This window comes from Lactuca serriola, chromosome 5 (genome assembly GCF_051521515.1).
Source record: "Lactuca serriola cultivar US96UC23 chromosome 5, Lser_US96UC23_V15, whole genome shotgun sequence".
NCBI lineage: Eukaryota > Viridiplantae > Streptophyta > Magnoliopsida > Asterales > Asteraceae > Lactuca > Lactuca serriola.
In genome coordinates this window covers 314,052,362-314,066,977 of record NC_136412.1, presented here as the reverse complement: position 1 = coordinate 314,066,977, position 14,616 = coordinate 314,052,362, and the positions used below count along the sequence as shown (strand labels likewise).

The following is a 14,616-nucleotide window of genomic DNA, read 5'->3' as shown; positions in this document are numbered from 1 at the left end:
TTTTAGTCATACCTTTGAAATATACTTTATCAATATTGGGTAGACATTTTGGTGCAATGTTTATCTTAGGCATGCAGTCTTAAACCTAACAATTGTTTGTTTAATTTTATATTTATAATTTTCATAATTTTCTTTATAATTAACATTAATATCGATTAAATTAATTAATATAAGGTGAGGGTCATTTTTATAAACATCTAGCATTTATCACCAAAGATTTATAATATAGGTAATGTGTACAAGTGTAGTCTGAATAAACTTTAATTAACGAGTAATCATACACTACTTTGTATCGATGCACGAACACATAAAAAATGATAAGGGAGTGTTTCCTCACTAGTCTTCTAAAAGTATTGGTTTAAGATCTATCGAATTTCCTTCTAAGCCGGTACAGTGCCTATTATGATAGGTTTCGGAACCCCAGACATCTATCGGATGTTTTATTATAACAGAGAACACCTTGTACACAAGCAAAGCGAGTTATGTTTAGATTACAATACATCCACTTGCTATATGTCATTCTACTCAACCACTTGTTATTACATTAACTACATGAAAACAAAACATGACATCATCAATATAAATTCACATGCAAAAGTGATGTGTGCAACATACATAACATCTACTTTGATACAAATTCCATTTGGAGAATACACGTGATAAAAACTATCAACAGGAAAACATAAAATTTAATATATATTTGCTATATGACGCTAAAAAGTCAAATAAGAAAACCAAATGTCCCATGAATGGTGATGCGTAAACGTAAGAAAGTCACATCCTAGATTTCAACGTATGAAAAAAGGAACCCGAAAAAACAACAAAATGGTTTGGAGGAGTGGAGAAATAAATAAATAAATAACCAAAATGTACCTAGTTTTTCATGCACAAGCAACGACTTGTGCGTTTATTTTGGGCTTTTTGTTTTTTATTTTTATATATTTATTTTTCAAGCACATGTGGTCTCTAATTTATGGAGTAACAAAATATTATAGTATTTGAAAAGAATCTAGTACCATCTTCCAATCTCTAAATACAATTCGTTTGGTCAACATATTTTTTATGTTTGGAACTAGACTAAAAGCTAATCTTTTAATGGCAGATTATGCACAAGGATCTAGTATCCAAACATAACATACCTGCAACAGTATTTGAAAAAGCAGTATCATTTTTTCTTTTGCTTTTTCATTTGGAGTAACAAATGTTTGTGTGCCTTACAACCAAAAGTATGGCACCGTGCATGGGCATCGCAAAGTCGCTTGTCATTCCTTATGAATGATGATGCATATGTATCGTTAAGTTACAAAATAAATATGATGATGTCCCCACTTCCAACTAGATTGGTAACAAGACATGCGATATAAATTCTCGACGAGCTAAGCGGACAAGAGAAAACACACTACTTTCCATCCATTACTCTAAACATTGGTTACTAACTTTCCTATTTCATATATCCACTATTAAAGATTAGCGATTTTTTAACCATGCCAGGAAAAGGAAATGCAGTTCTAAAAGGAGATTGCAAGGGTAAATGCCACCCGTCAACCATTAATGATAGATTTGTGGAGACAAGGACACATCATTTCATGGTTAATGGAAAGCCGTTGTATTTTAATGGCTTTAACGCCTACTGGTTAATGTGTATGGCTTCTGATCCATCTACAAGGGTGAAGGTCACAGATGCATTTCAAGAATCTTCCAAGATAGGAATGAACCTGGTTAGGACTTGGGCTTTTAGTGATGGTGGCAACAAACCCCTGCAAACCTCTCCCGGTTTTTACAATGAGGACATGTTTAAGGTAACTTTATCTATTATTTTAGCCTCTATTTTTTATTCAACATGATCTGTAAACATTAAAAAGTAATATCTTATCAACCATACGACAAATCGACACGGACATATTGAAATAAAAGTTAGTAATAATCAAGATCACAAACACTTTAACACCTCTGTTTTATGTTACTTGTGATAACCATCCACACATTTTAATTCCAGGGATTGGATTTTGTGATATCAGAAGCGAAAAAGTATGGGATTCACTTGATTCTCAGCTTGGTTAATAACTGGGATGATTTTGGAGGTAAAAAACAATATGTTCAGTGGGCAAGGGATCATGGAGGACAATACTTGAATAGTGATGATGATTTCTTTACTAACGTTGTAGTTAAAGGATATTATAAGAATCATTTGAAGGTATATATATGTTTGGGAAACAATGTTTCCATTATATCACAAAAATTTTCTACAACAGCTGTATGTACATTTTGTCAAAAAATTTGAGCATGTTGCAAATACTGTTTTGCTACAGACCATTCTTACGAGACGCAACTCAATCACCGGGGTTGACTACAAGGATGATTCCACCATCTTTGCATGGGAGCTAATGAACGAACCCCGCTGCCAGTCTGATCTATCAGGGAAATTTCTACAGGTTCTTGTTTTCTCTGTTTTCTCACAGTTAAGTTGTTCCTATGAGAAAATGCCCGAATCAATTATCTAGAAAGAAGGAAATCTTTTACTTTCAAATGATAGGAGTACATAGAGGAAACTGGTTTTTTATTAAACTATATGGTGCATAACCTATAACCATCGGTATCTCTTCTTTGTGCAGGAATGGATAGTAGAAATGGCAGCTGAAATAAAGTCCATTGATAAGAACCATCTTCTCGAAATCGGACTTGAAGGGTTTTATGGGGAATCAATGCCTGAAAAGAAGCAAAACAATCCGGGCTATGAAGTAGGGACCGACTTCATTACAAACAACGGCGTCAACAATGTGGATTTTGCTACAATCCATCTGTATCCCGACCAATGGTATGATCGAGTCTATACCGACATATAAACTCCATCACAATGCTTTTGTTCGTATATATACTTTGCATGTCACGCTAGCCAACACCCGAACGTAGTTAGCATCCTAAAAATGTTTCAGGAAATGCATGTTTCTTATTTATAACTAAAACAATCTTTTATGTTATTTAATTTTATTGAATAACATATGTGGGTATTTCGATTTTTGACTTAGGGTTCCGGGAGCTAGCGATGAAGCTCGAGCTAAATTTGTTGAAAAATGGATTAATGCACATATTGAGGATTGTGATTCCATCTTGAGAAAACCTTTACTGATTGCAGAATTTGGCAAGTCCTCTTGGTCTTCAGGTTACACCGTAGAAGCAAGGGATGAGTACTTTGGTGGGATATTCAACACGGCCTATGAAAGTGCAAGAAACCAGGGGTCGTGTTCAGGTACAACTTTTTGGCAAGTCATGGCGGAAGGAATGGATAACTGGGGTGATGGGTACCAAGTTGTCTTGGACCAAAACCCCTCCACTGCTGCAATAATTGCCAAGCAGTCTCAAAGAATTTCATCACTAAACTCTTCAACCAACCTAGAGTTCTCTCCCGTTGCTGTTGAAAAATAATTATGTTGGGTTCCTGAACAAATAATTATCCCTTTCGATTCGAGATAAAATGATATTTCTCTCTGCTGCGTTACTTACCTTTAGAAAATGTGAAGTTTAAATAGTGAAATGAAAATAAAGATAGAGGTAGCAACCATTTTGCATGAAACAAAATAGTTGCAGCCTATTAGTAATGTTGTACCGCGGGTAACTTCAACTCAGTATTGTTGGACGAAGTGTGAAAATTGATGCATTTCCTTTTTATCAATAAATATGGTAATATATGTAAGGTATTTTTACGTGTTTTCTTAGCTTTTGTCTATCTTTTCTTAATGTTATAAATATTTTGTCTATCAAACACACAAGTCACGTCAACATATGTGAATCCTTTTATATGTATTCAAACCACTTTTTGATCGCAAATCATCGACGAGAGGAATATTAGTATTAGTTGATAAGGGATACAGATCATGATATATCATTAAATATCTAGATTTTTGACCTAAATTTTGTATTACACTTGTGCCTTTGGGGTGGTGATACTTAAATGAACAAATATTTTCCCGAGTTTTATACTAAAAAGTCTCATTATTTTGGATTTTTTTTTGATAAATTCATAAATCTTTTTTTTTTGAACAAAAAATTCTCGTTATTTTGGGAAAATCATATAATCTATCTTTCCCAATTAAAAAAAACTTTTTCCTTAATTTGGGCAAAATGTTAAACAATCAGGTTTATTCTATTAAAAAAAAAAAGATTTAGGACTTTATCAAAAAAAATCTCAAAATAATTAGACTTTTCTGCATGAAATACATACTTATCCTATTAATATTGCTTGACAAAGGATATAAGTCACGATATACCAATGATTATTATGCCTTTAGATCTTGATTTTGAATTAAAATTATGTTTGTGGGAGTTGTGATACTTAAACAAACCATTACTTAACACCGACCGAAATGTGTGTGTGTATGTGTATGTGTGTGTCTGTGTGTGAGACACACACAGGGGGAATGTACAAAGCTATTGGATGACTTTTTCCAAGTGATTTAAACCAAAAAAAAACATCTTGTTAATATGCCACTAAACCTATTTCAATATAATTTGTAGAATAATAGTTCATGTTTTAAACAATATTACCTAAGTTTTAACAAACAAAAGAAGATCAATTCAAAACTATTTAAGTTATTTTTGACATCAAACTCCCAATAAAGAAGATAAATGATTAAGTTACGTATGTTGGTGAAGAAAATATAGTCTTAAGGAGTAATTAACACATATATTGGTGTCTTGGCGCAAATGTTATTTTTTGGTAATCTAAAATCCAATTTTTTTAAACAAATACATAAATCATTATTAATACACATATATTAGGGTCTTGGCAGAAATGTTACTTTTATTGTAATCTATAATATGAATATTTATGTCAGCAAACTCAGAATTATGATGATGATTTTTCATGAAACCTTTCCAATTATGAGGTTGTTATCTCAATATAATAAGTAAAATCATTGATTAATACAACTGGACTCGTAGAAGAACTAAACTGATTATTTCTCATTTGTCTACAAGATTATATAATAGGGAACTCAAATTAATTGGAGTTAAAAAATTCTTGCTTTATTTTTTATCGCAAGGTTATATCAGCAACTATAAACTTAAGGTTTAGTCGTACCTTTGAAATATCCTTTATCAATATTGGGAATAAATTTTGGTGCATTGTAAGCCTTAGGCCCTCAAGCGACTGTAAACTTTTTAGTCATACCTTTGAAATATACTTTATCAATATTGGGTAGACATTTTGGTGCAATGTTTATCTTAGGCATGCAGTCTTAAACCTAACAATTGTTTGTTTAATTTTATATTTATAATTTTCATAATTTTCTTTATAATTAACATTAATATCGATTAAATTAATTAATATAAGGTGAGGGTCATTTTTATAAACATCTAGCATTTATCACCAAAGATTTATAATATAGGTAATGTGTACAAGAGTAGTCTGAATAAACTTTAATTAACGAGTAATCATACACTACTTTGTATCGATGCACGAACACATAAAAAATGATAAGGGAGTGTTTCCTCACTAGTCTTCTAAAAGTATTGGTTTAAGATCTATCGAATTTCCTTCTAAGCCGGTACAGTGCCTATTATGATAGGTTTCGGAACCCCAGACATCTATCGGATGTTTTATTATAACAGAGAACACCTTGTACACAAGCAAAGCGAGTTATGTTTAGATTACAATACATCCACTTGCTATATGTCATTCTACTCAACCACTTGTTATTACATTAACTACATGAAAACAAAACATGACATCATCAATATAAATTCACATGCAAAAGTGATGTGTGCAACATACATAACATCTACTTTGATACAAATTCCATTTGGAGAATACACGTGATAAAAACTATCAACAGGAAAACATAAAATTTAATATATATTTGCTATATGACGCTAAAAAGTCAAATAAGAAAACCAAATGTCCCATGAATGGTGATGCGTAAACGTAAGAAAGTCACATCCTAGATTTCAACGTATGAAAAAAGGAACCCGAAAAAACAACAAAATGGTTTGGAGGAGTGGAGAAATAAATAAATAAATAACCAAAATGTACCTAGTTTTTCATGCACAAGCAACGACTTGTGCGTTTATTTTGGGCTTTTTGTTTTTTATTTTTATATATTTATTTTTCAAGCACATGTGGTCTCTAATTTATGGAGTAACAAAATATTATAGTATTTGAAAAGAATCTAGTACCATCTTCCAATCTCTAAATACAATTCGTTTGGTCAACATATTTTTTATGTTTGGAACTAGACTAAAAGCTAATCTTTTAATGGCAGATTATGCACAAGGATCTAGTATCCAAACATAACATACCTGCAACAGTATTTGAAAAAGCAGTATCATTTTTTCTTTTGCTTTTTCATTTGGAGTAACAAATGTTTGTGTGCCTTACAACCAAAAGTATGGCACCGTGCATGGGCATCGCAAAGTCGCTTGTCATTCCTTATGAATGATGATGCATATGTATCGTTAAGTTACAAAATAAATATGATGATGTCCCCACTTCCAACTAGATTGGTAACAAGACATGCGATATAAATTCTCGACGAGCTAAGCGGACAAGAGAAAACACACTACTTTCCATCCATTACTCTAAACATTGGTTACTAACTTTCCTATTTCATATATCCACTATTAAAGATTAGCGATTTTTTAACCATGCCAGGAAAAGGAAATGCAGTTCTAAAAGGAGATTGCAAGGGTAAATGCCACCCGTCAACCATTAATGATAGATTTGTGGAGACAAGGACACATCATTTCATGGTTAATGGAAAGCCGTTGTATTTTAATGGCTTTAACGCCTACTGGTTAATGTGTATGGCTTCTGATCCATCTACAAGGGTGAAGGTCACAGATGCATTTCAAGAATCTTCCAAGATAGGAATGAACCTGGTTAGGACTTGGGCTTTTAGTGATGGTGGCAACAAACCCCTGCAAACCTCTCCCGGTTTTTACAATGAGGACATGTTTAAGGTAACTTTATCTATTATTTTAGCCTCTATTTTTTATTCAACATGATCTGTAAACATTAAAAAGTAATATCTTATCAACCATACGACAAATCGACACGGACATATTGAAATAAAAGTTAGTAATAATCAAGATCACAAACACTTTAACACCTCTGTTTTATGTTACTTGTGATAACCATCCACACATTTTAATTCCAGGGATTGGATTTTGTGATATCAGAAGCGAAAAAGTATGGGATTCACTTGATTCTCAGCTTGGTTAATAACTGGGATGATTTTGGAGGTAAAAAACAATATGTTCAGTGGGCAAGGGATCATGGAGGACAATACTTGAATAGTGATGATGATTTCTTTACTAACGTTGTAGTTAAAGGATATTATAAGAATCATTTGAAGGTATATATATGTTTGGGAAACAATGTTTCCATTATATCACAAAAATTTTCTACAACAGCTGTATGTACATTTTGTCAAAAAATTTGAGCATGTTGCAAATACTGTTTTGCTACAGACCATTCTTACGAGACGCAACTCAATCACCGGGGTTGACTACAAGGATGATTCCACCATCTTTGCATGGGAGCTAATGAACGAACCCCGCTGCCAGTCTGATCTATCAGGGAAATTTCTACAGGTTCTTGTTTTCTCTGTTTTCTCACAGTTAAGTTGTTCCTATGAGAAAATGCCCGAATCAATTATCTAGAAAGAAGGAAATCTTTTACTTTCAAATGATAGGAGTACATAGAGGAAACTGGTTTTTTATTAAACTATATGGTGCATAACCTATAACCATCGGTATCTCTTCTTTGTGCAGGAATGGATAGTAGAAATGGCAGCTGAAATAAAGTCCATTGATAAGAACCATCTTCTCGAAATCGGACTTGAAGGGTTTTATGGGGAATCAATGCCTGAAAAGAAGCAAAACAATCCGGGCTATGAAGTAGGGACCGACTTCATTACAAACAACGGCGTCAACAATGTGGATTTTGCTACAATCCATCTGTATCCCGACCAATGGTATGATCGAGTCTATACCGACATATAAACTCCATCACAATGCTTTTGTTCGTATATATACTTTGCATGTCACGCTAGCCAACACCCGAACGTAGTTAGCATCCTAAAAATGTTTCATGAAATGCATGTTTCTTATTTATAACTAAAACAATCTTTTATGTTATTTAATTTTATTGAATAACATATGTGGGTATTTCGATTTTTGACTTAGGGTTCCGGGAGCTAGCGATGAAGCTCGAGCTAAATTTGTTGAAAAATGGATTAATGCACATATTGAGGATTGTGATTCCATCTTGAGAAAACCTTTACTGATTGCAGAATTTGGCAAGTCCTCTTGGTCTTCAGGTTACACCGTAGAAGCAAGGGATGAGTACTTTGGTGGGATATTCAACACGGCCTATGAAAGTGCAAGAAACCAGGGGTCGTGTTCAGGTACAACTTTTTGGCAAGTCATGGCGGAAGGAATGGATAACTGGGGTGATGGGTACCAAGTTGTCTTGGACCAAAACCCCTCCACTGCTGCAATAATTGCCAAGCAGTCTCAAAGAATTTCATCACTAAACTCTTCAACCAACCTAGAGTTCTCTCCCGTTGCTGTTGAAAAATAATTATGTTGGGTTCCTGAACAAATAATTATCCCTTTCGAGATAAAATGATATTTCTCTCTGCTGCGTTACTTACCTTTAGAAAATGTGAAGTTTAAATAGTGAAATGAAAATAAAGATAGAGGTAGCAACCATTTTGCATGAAACAAAATAGTTGCAGCCTATTAGTAATGTTGTACCGCGGGTAACTTCAACTCAGTATTGTTGGACGAAGTGTGAAAATTGATGCATTTCCTTTTTATCAATAAATATGGTAATATATGTAAGGTATTTTTACGTGTTTTCTTAGCTTTTGTCTATCTTTTCTTAATGTTATAAATATTTTGTCTATCAAACACACAAGTCACGTCAACATATGTGAATCCTTTTATATGTATTCAAACCACTTTTTGATCGCAAATCATCGACGAGAGGAATATTAGTATTAGTTGATAAGGGATACAGATCATGATATATCATTAAATATCTAGATTTTTGACCTAAATTTTGTATTACACTTGTGCCTTTGGGGTGGTGATACTTAAATGAACAAATATTTTCCCGAGTTTTATACTAAAAAGTCTCATTATTTTGGATTTTTTTTTTGATAAATTCATAAATCTTTTTTTTTTTGAACAAAAAATTCTCGTTATTTTGGGAAAATCATATAATCTATCTTTCCCAATTAAAAAAAACTTTTTCCTTAATTTGGGCAAAATGTTAAACAATCAGGTTTATTCTATTAAAAAAAAAAATTTAGGACTTTATCAAAAAAAATCTCAAAATAATTAGACTTTTCTGCATGAAATACATACTTATCCTATTAATATTGCTTGACAAAGGATATAAGTCACGATATACCAATGATTATTATGCCTTTAGATCTTGATTTTGAATTAAAATTATGTTTGTGGGAGTTGTGATACTTAAACAAACCATTACTTAACACCGACCGAAATGTGTGTGTGTATGTGTATGTGTGTGTCTGTGTGTGAGACACACACAGGGGGAATGTACAAAGCTATTGGATGACTTTTTCCAAGTGATTTAAACCAAAAAAAAAAACATCTTGTTAATATGCCACTAAACCTATTTCAATATAATTTGTAGAATAATAGTTCATGTTTTAAACAATATTACCTAAGTTTTAACAAACAAAAGAAGATCAATTCAAAACTATTTAAGTTATTTTTGACATCAAACTCCCAATAAAGAAGATAAATGATTAAGTTACGTATGTTGGTGAAGAAAATATAGTCTTAAGGACTAATTAACACATATATTGGTGTCTTGGCGCAAATGTTATTTTTTGGTAATCTAAAATCCAATTTTTTTAAACAAATACATAAATCATTATTAATACACATATATTAGGGTCTTGGCAGAAATGTTACTTTTATTGTAATCTATAATATGAATATTTATGTCAGCAAACTCAGAATTATGATGATGATTTTTCATGAAACCTTTCCAATTATGAGGTTGTTATCTCAATATAATAAGTAAAATCATTGATTAATACAACTGGACTCGTAGAAGAACTAAACTGATTATTTCTCATTTGTCTACAAGATTATATAATAGGGAACTCAAATTAATTGGAGTTAAAAAATTCTTGCTTTATTTTTGATCGCAAGGTTATATCAGCAACTATAAACTTAAGGTTTAGTCGTACCTTTGAAATATCCTTTATCAATATTGGGAATAAATTTTGGTGCATTGTAAGCCTTAGGCCCTCAAGCGACTGTAAACTTTTTAGTCATACCTTTGAAATATACTTTATCAATATTGGGTAGACATTTTGGTGCAATGTTTATCTTAGGCATGCAGTCTTAAACCTAACAATTGTTTGTTTAATTTTATATTTATAATTTTCATAATTTTCTTTATAATTAACATTAATATCGATTAAATTAATTAATATAAGGTGAGGGTCATTTTTATAAACATCTAGCATTTATCACCAAAGATTTATAATATAGGTAATGTGTACAAGTGTAGTCTGAATAAACTTTAATTAACGAGTAATCATACACTACTTTGTATCGATGCACGAACACATAAAAAATGATAAGGGAGTGTTTCCTCACTAGTCTTCTAAAAGTATTGGTTTAAGATCTATCGAATTTCCTTCTAAGCCGTTACAGTGCCTATTATGATAGGTTTTGGAACCCCAGACATCTATCGGGTGTTTTATTATAACAGAGAACACCTTGTACACAAGCAAAGCGAGTTATGTTTAGATTACAATACATCCACTTGCTATATGTCATTCTACTCAACCACTTGTTATTACATTAACTACATGAAAACAAAACATGACATCATCAATATAAATTCACATGCAAAAGTGATGTGTGCAACATACATAACATCTACTTTGATACAAATTCCATTTGGAGAATACACGTGATAAAAACTATCAACAGGAAAACATAAAATTTAATATATATTTGCTATATGACGCTAAAAAGTCAAATAAGAAAACCAAATGTCCCATGAATGGTGATGCGTAAACGTAAGAAAGTCACATCCTAGATTTCAACGTATGAAAAAAGGAACCCGAAAAAACAACAAAATGGTTTGGAGGAGTGGAGAAATAAATAAATAAATAACCAAAATGTACCTAGTTTTTCATGCACAAGCAACGACTTGTGCGTTTATTTTGGGCTTTTTGTTTTTTATTTTTATATATTTATTTTTCAAGCACATGTGGTCTCTAATTTATGGAGTAACAAAATATTATAGTATTTGAAAAGAATCTAGTACCATCTTCGAATCTCTAAATACAATTCGTTTGGTCAACATATTTTTTATGTTTGGAACTAGACTAAAAGCTAATCTTTTAATGGCAGATTATGCACAAGGATCTAGTATCCAAACATAACATACCTGCAACAGTATTTGAAAAAGCAGTATCATTTTTTCTTTTGCTTTTTCATTTGGAGTAACAAATGTTTGTGTGCCTTACAACCAAAAGTATGGCACCGTGCATGGGCATCGCAAAGTCGCTTGTCATTCCTTATGAATGATGATGCATATGTATCGTTAAGTTACAAAATAAATATGATGATGTCCCCACTTCCAACTAGATTGGTAACAAGACATGCGATATAAATTCTCGACGAGCTAAGCGGACAAGAGAAAACACACTACTTTCCATCCATTACTCTAAACATTGGTTACTAACTTTCCTATTTCATATATCCACTATTAAAGATTAGCGATTTTTTAACCATGCCAGGAAAAGGAAATGCAGTTCTAAAAGGAGATTGCAAGGGTAAATGCCACCCGTCAACCATTAATGATAGATTTGTGGAGACAAGGACACATCATTTCATGGTTAATGGAAAGCCGTTGTATTTTAATGGCTTTAACGCCTACTGGTTAATGTGTATGGCTTCTGATCCATCTACAAGGGTGAAGGTCACAGATGCATTTCAAGAATCTTCCAAGATAGGAATGAACCTGGTTAGGACTTGGGCTTTTAGTGATGGTGGCAACAAACCCCTGCAAACCTCTCCCGGTTTTTACAATGAGGACATGTTTAAGGTAACTTTATCTATTATTTTAGCCTCTATTTTTTATTCAACATGATCTGTAAACATTAAAAAGTAATATCTTATCAACCATACGACAAATCGACACGGACATATTGAAATAAAAGTTAGTAATAATCAAGATCACAAACACTTTAACACCTCTGTTTTATGTTACTTGTGATAACCATCCACACATTTTAATTCCAGGGATTGGATTTTGTGATATCAGAAGCGAAAAAGTATGGGATTCACTTGATTCTCAGCTTGGTTAATAACTGGGATGATTTTGGAGGTAAAAAACAATATGTTCAGTGGGCAAGGGATCATGGAGGACAATACTTGAATAGTGATGATGATTTCTTTACTAACGTTGTAGTTAAAGGATATTATAAGAATCATTTGAAGGTATATATATGTTTGGGAAACAATGTTTCCATTATATCACAAAAATTTTCTACAACAGCTGTATGTACATTTTGTCAAAAAATTTGAGCATGTTGCAAATACTGTTTTGCTACAGACCATTCTTACGAGACGCAACTCAATCACCGGGGTTGACTACAAGGATGATTCCACCATCTTTGCATGGGAGCTAATGAACGAACCCCGCTGCCAGTCTGATCTATCAGGGAAATTTCTACAGGTTCTTGTTTTCTCTGTTTTCTCACAGTTAAGTTGTTCCTATGAGAAAATGCCCGAATCAATTATCTAGAAAGAAGGAAATCTTTTACTTTCAAATGATAGGAGTACATAGAGGAAACTGGTTTTTTATTAAACTATATGGTGCATAACCTATAACCATCGGTATCTCTTCTTTGTGCAGGAATGGATAGTAGAAATGGCAGCTGAAATAAAGTCCATTGATAAGAACCATCTTCTCGAAATCGGACTTGAAGGGTTTTATGGGGAATCAATGCCTGAAAAGAAGCAAAACAATCCGGGCTATGAAGTAGGGACCGACTTCATTACAAACAACGGCGTCAACAATGTGGATTTTGCTACAATCCATCTGTATCCCGACCAATGGTATGATCGAGTCTATACCGACATATAAACTCCATCACAATGCTTTTGTTCGTATATATACTTTGCATGTCACGCTAGCCAACACCCGAACGTAGTTAGCATCCTAAAAATGTTTCATGAAATGCATGTTTCTTATTTATAACTAAAACAATCTTTTATGTTATTTAATTTTATTGAATAACATATGTGGGTATTTCGATTTTTGACTTAGGGTTCCGGGAGCTAGCGATGAAGCTCGAGCTAAATTTGTTGAAAAATGGATTAATGCACATATTGAGGATTGTGATTCCATCTTGAGAAAACCTTTACTGATTGCAGAATTTGGCAAGTCCTCTTGGTCTTCAGGTTACACCGTAGAAGCAAGGGATGAGTACTTTGGTGGGATATTCAACACGGCCTATGAAAGTGCAAGAAACCAGGGGTCGTGTTCAGGTACAACTTTTTGGCAAGTCATGGCGGAAGGAATGGATAACTGGGGTGATGGGTACCAAGTTGTCTTGGACCAAAACCCCTCCACTGCTGCAATAATTGCCAAGCAGTCTCAAAGAATTTCATCACTAAACTCTTCAACCAACCTAGAGTTCTCTCCCGTTGCTGTTGAAAAATAATTATGTTGGGTTCCTGAACAAATAATTATCCCTTTCGAGATAAAATGATATTTCTCTCTGCTGCGTTACTTACCTTTAGAAAATGTGAAGTTTAAATAGTGAAATGAAAATAAAGATAGAGGTAGCAACCATTTTGCATGAAACAAAATAGTTGCAGCCTATTAGTAATGTTGTACCGCGGGTAACTTCAACTCAGTATTGTTGGACGAAGTGTGAAAATTGATGCATTTCCTTTTTATCAATAAATATGGTAATATATGTAAGGTATTTTTACGTGTTTTCTTAGCTTTTGTCTATCTTTTCTTAATGTTATAAATATTTTGTCTATCAAACACACAAGTCACGTCAACATATGTGAATCCTTTTATATGTATTCAAACCACTTTTTGATCGCAAATCATCGACGAGAGGAATATTAGTATTAGTTGATAAGGGATACAGATCATGATATATCATTAAATATCTAGATTTTTGACCTAAATTTTGTATTACACTTGTGCCTTTGGGGTGGTGATACTTAAATGAACAAATATTTTCCCGAGTTTTATACTAAAAAGTCTCATTATTTTGGATTTTTTTTTGATAAATTCATAAATCTTTTTTTTTGAACAAAAAATTCTCGTTATTTTGGGAAAATCATATAATCTATCTTTCCCAATTAAAAAAAACTTTTTCCTTAATTTGGGCAAAATGTTAAACAATCAGGTTTATTCTATTAAAAAAAAAGATTTAGGACTTTATCAAAAAAAATCTCAAAATAATTAGACTTTTCTGCATGAAATACATACTTATCATATTAATATTGCTTGACAAAGGATATAAGTCACGATATACCAATGATTATTATGCCTTTAGATCTTGATTTTGAATTAAAATTATGTTTGTG

General features: G+C 32.7%; 3 protein-coding genes across 3 annotated transcripts; all 3 read left to right on the top strand.

Annotated features, from left to right (window-relative positions):
* The first annotated feature begins 1,356 nt into the window (after positions 1–1,356).
* On the top strand, positions 1,357–3,423 carry LOC145050842 (mannan endo-1,4-beta-mannosidase 4-like). The gene is made up of 5 exons (XM_078999036.1): positions 1,357–1,799; positions 1,997–2,194; positions 2,310–2,432; positions 2,613–2,815; positions 3,027–3,423. The coding sequence occupies exons 1-5, from the start codon at positions 1,485–1,487 to the stop codon at positions 3,421–3,423; spliced, it is 1,236 nt and encodes a 411-aa protein (XP_078855162.1). The 5' UTR covers positions 1,357–1,484.
* A 3,088-nt stretch (positions 3,424–6,511) lies between these two features.
* On the top strand, positions 6,512–8,578 carry LOC145050841 (mannan endo-1,4-beta-mannosidase 4-like). Its single transcript, XM_078999035.1, has 5 exons — positions 6,512–6,954; positions 7,152–7,349; positions 7,465–7,587; positions 7,768–7,970; positions 8,182–8,578. The coding sequence occupies exons 1-5, from the start codon at positions 6,640–6,642 to the stop codon at positions 8,576–8,578; spliced, it is 1,236 nt and encodes a 411-aa protein (XP_078855161.1). The 5' UTR covers positions 6,512–6,639.
* A 3,085-nt stretch (positions 8,579–11,663) lies between these two features.
* Positions 11,664–13,730, top strand: LOC145050840 (mannan endo-1,4-beta-mannosidase 4-like). Its single transcript, XM_078999033.1, has 5 exons — positions 11,664–12,106; positions 12,304–12,501; positions 12,617–12,739; positions 12,920–13,122; positions 13,334–13,730. The coding sequence occupies exons 1-5, from the start codon at positions 11,792–11,794 to the stop codon at positions 13,728–13,730; spliced, it is 1,236 nt and encodes a 411-aa protein (XP_078855159.1). The 5' UTR covers positions 11,664–11,791.
* The last annotated feature ends 886 nt before the right edge of the window (positions 13,731–14,616 follow it).

Coding starts and splice junctions, on each gene's coding strand:
- LOC145050842 (XM_078999036.1), top strand. CDS start 1,485: ATGCCAGGAAAAGGAAATGCAGTTCTAAAAGGAGATTGCAAGGGTAAA. Junction 1,800..1,996: donor ACAATGAGGACATGTTTAAG/GTAACTTTATCT, acceptor TTTTAATTCCAG/GGATTGGATTTTGTGATATC. Junction 2,816..3,026: donor CATCTGTATCCCGACCAATG/GTATGATCGAGT, acceptor TTTTTGACTTAG/GGTTCCGGGAGCTAGCGATG.
- LOC145050841 (XM_078999035.1), top strand. CDS start 6,640: ATGCCAGGAAAAGGAAATGCAGTTCTAAAAGGAGATTGCAAGGGTAAA. Junction 7,350..7,464: donor ATTATAAGAATCATTTGAAG/GTATATATATGT, acceptor GTTTTGCTACAG/ACCATTCTTACGAGACGCAA. Junction 7,588..7,767: donor TATCAGGGAAATTTCTACAG/GTTCTTGTTTTC, acceptor TTCTTTGTGCAG/GAATGGATAGTAGAAATGGC.
- LOC145050840 (XM_078999033.1), top strand. CDS start 11,792: ATGCCAGGAAAAGGAAATGCAGTTCTAAAAGGAGATTGCAAGGGTAAA. Junction 12,740..12,919: donor TATCAGGGAAATTTCTACAG/GTTCTTGTTTTC, acceptor TTCTTTGTGCAG/GAATGGATAGTAGAAATGGC. Junction 13,123..13,333: donor CATCTGTATCCCGACCAATG/GTATGATCGAGT, acceptor TTTTTGACTTAG/GGTTCCGGGAGCTAGCGATG.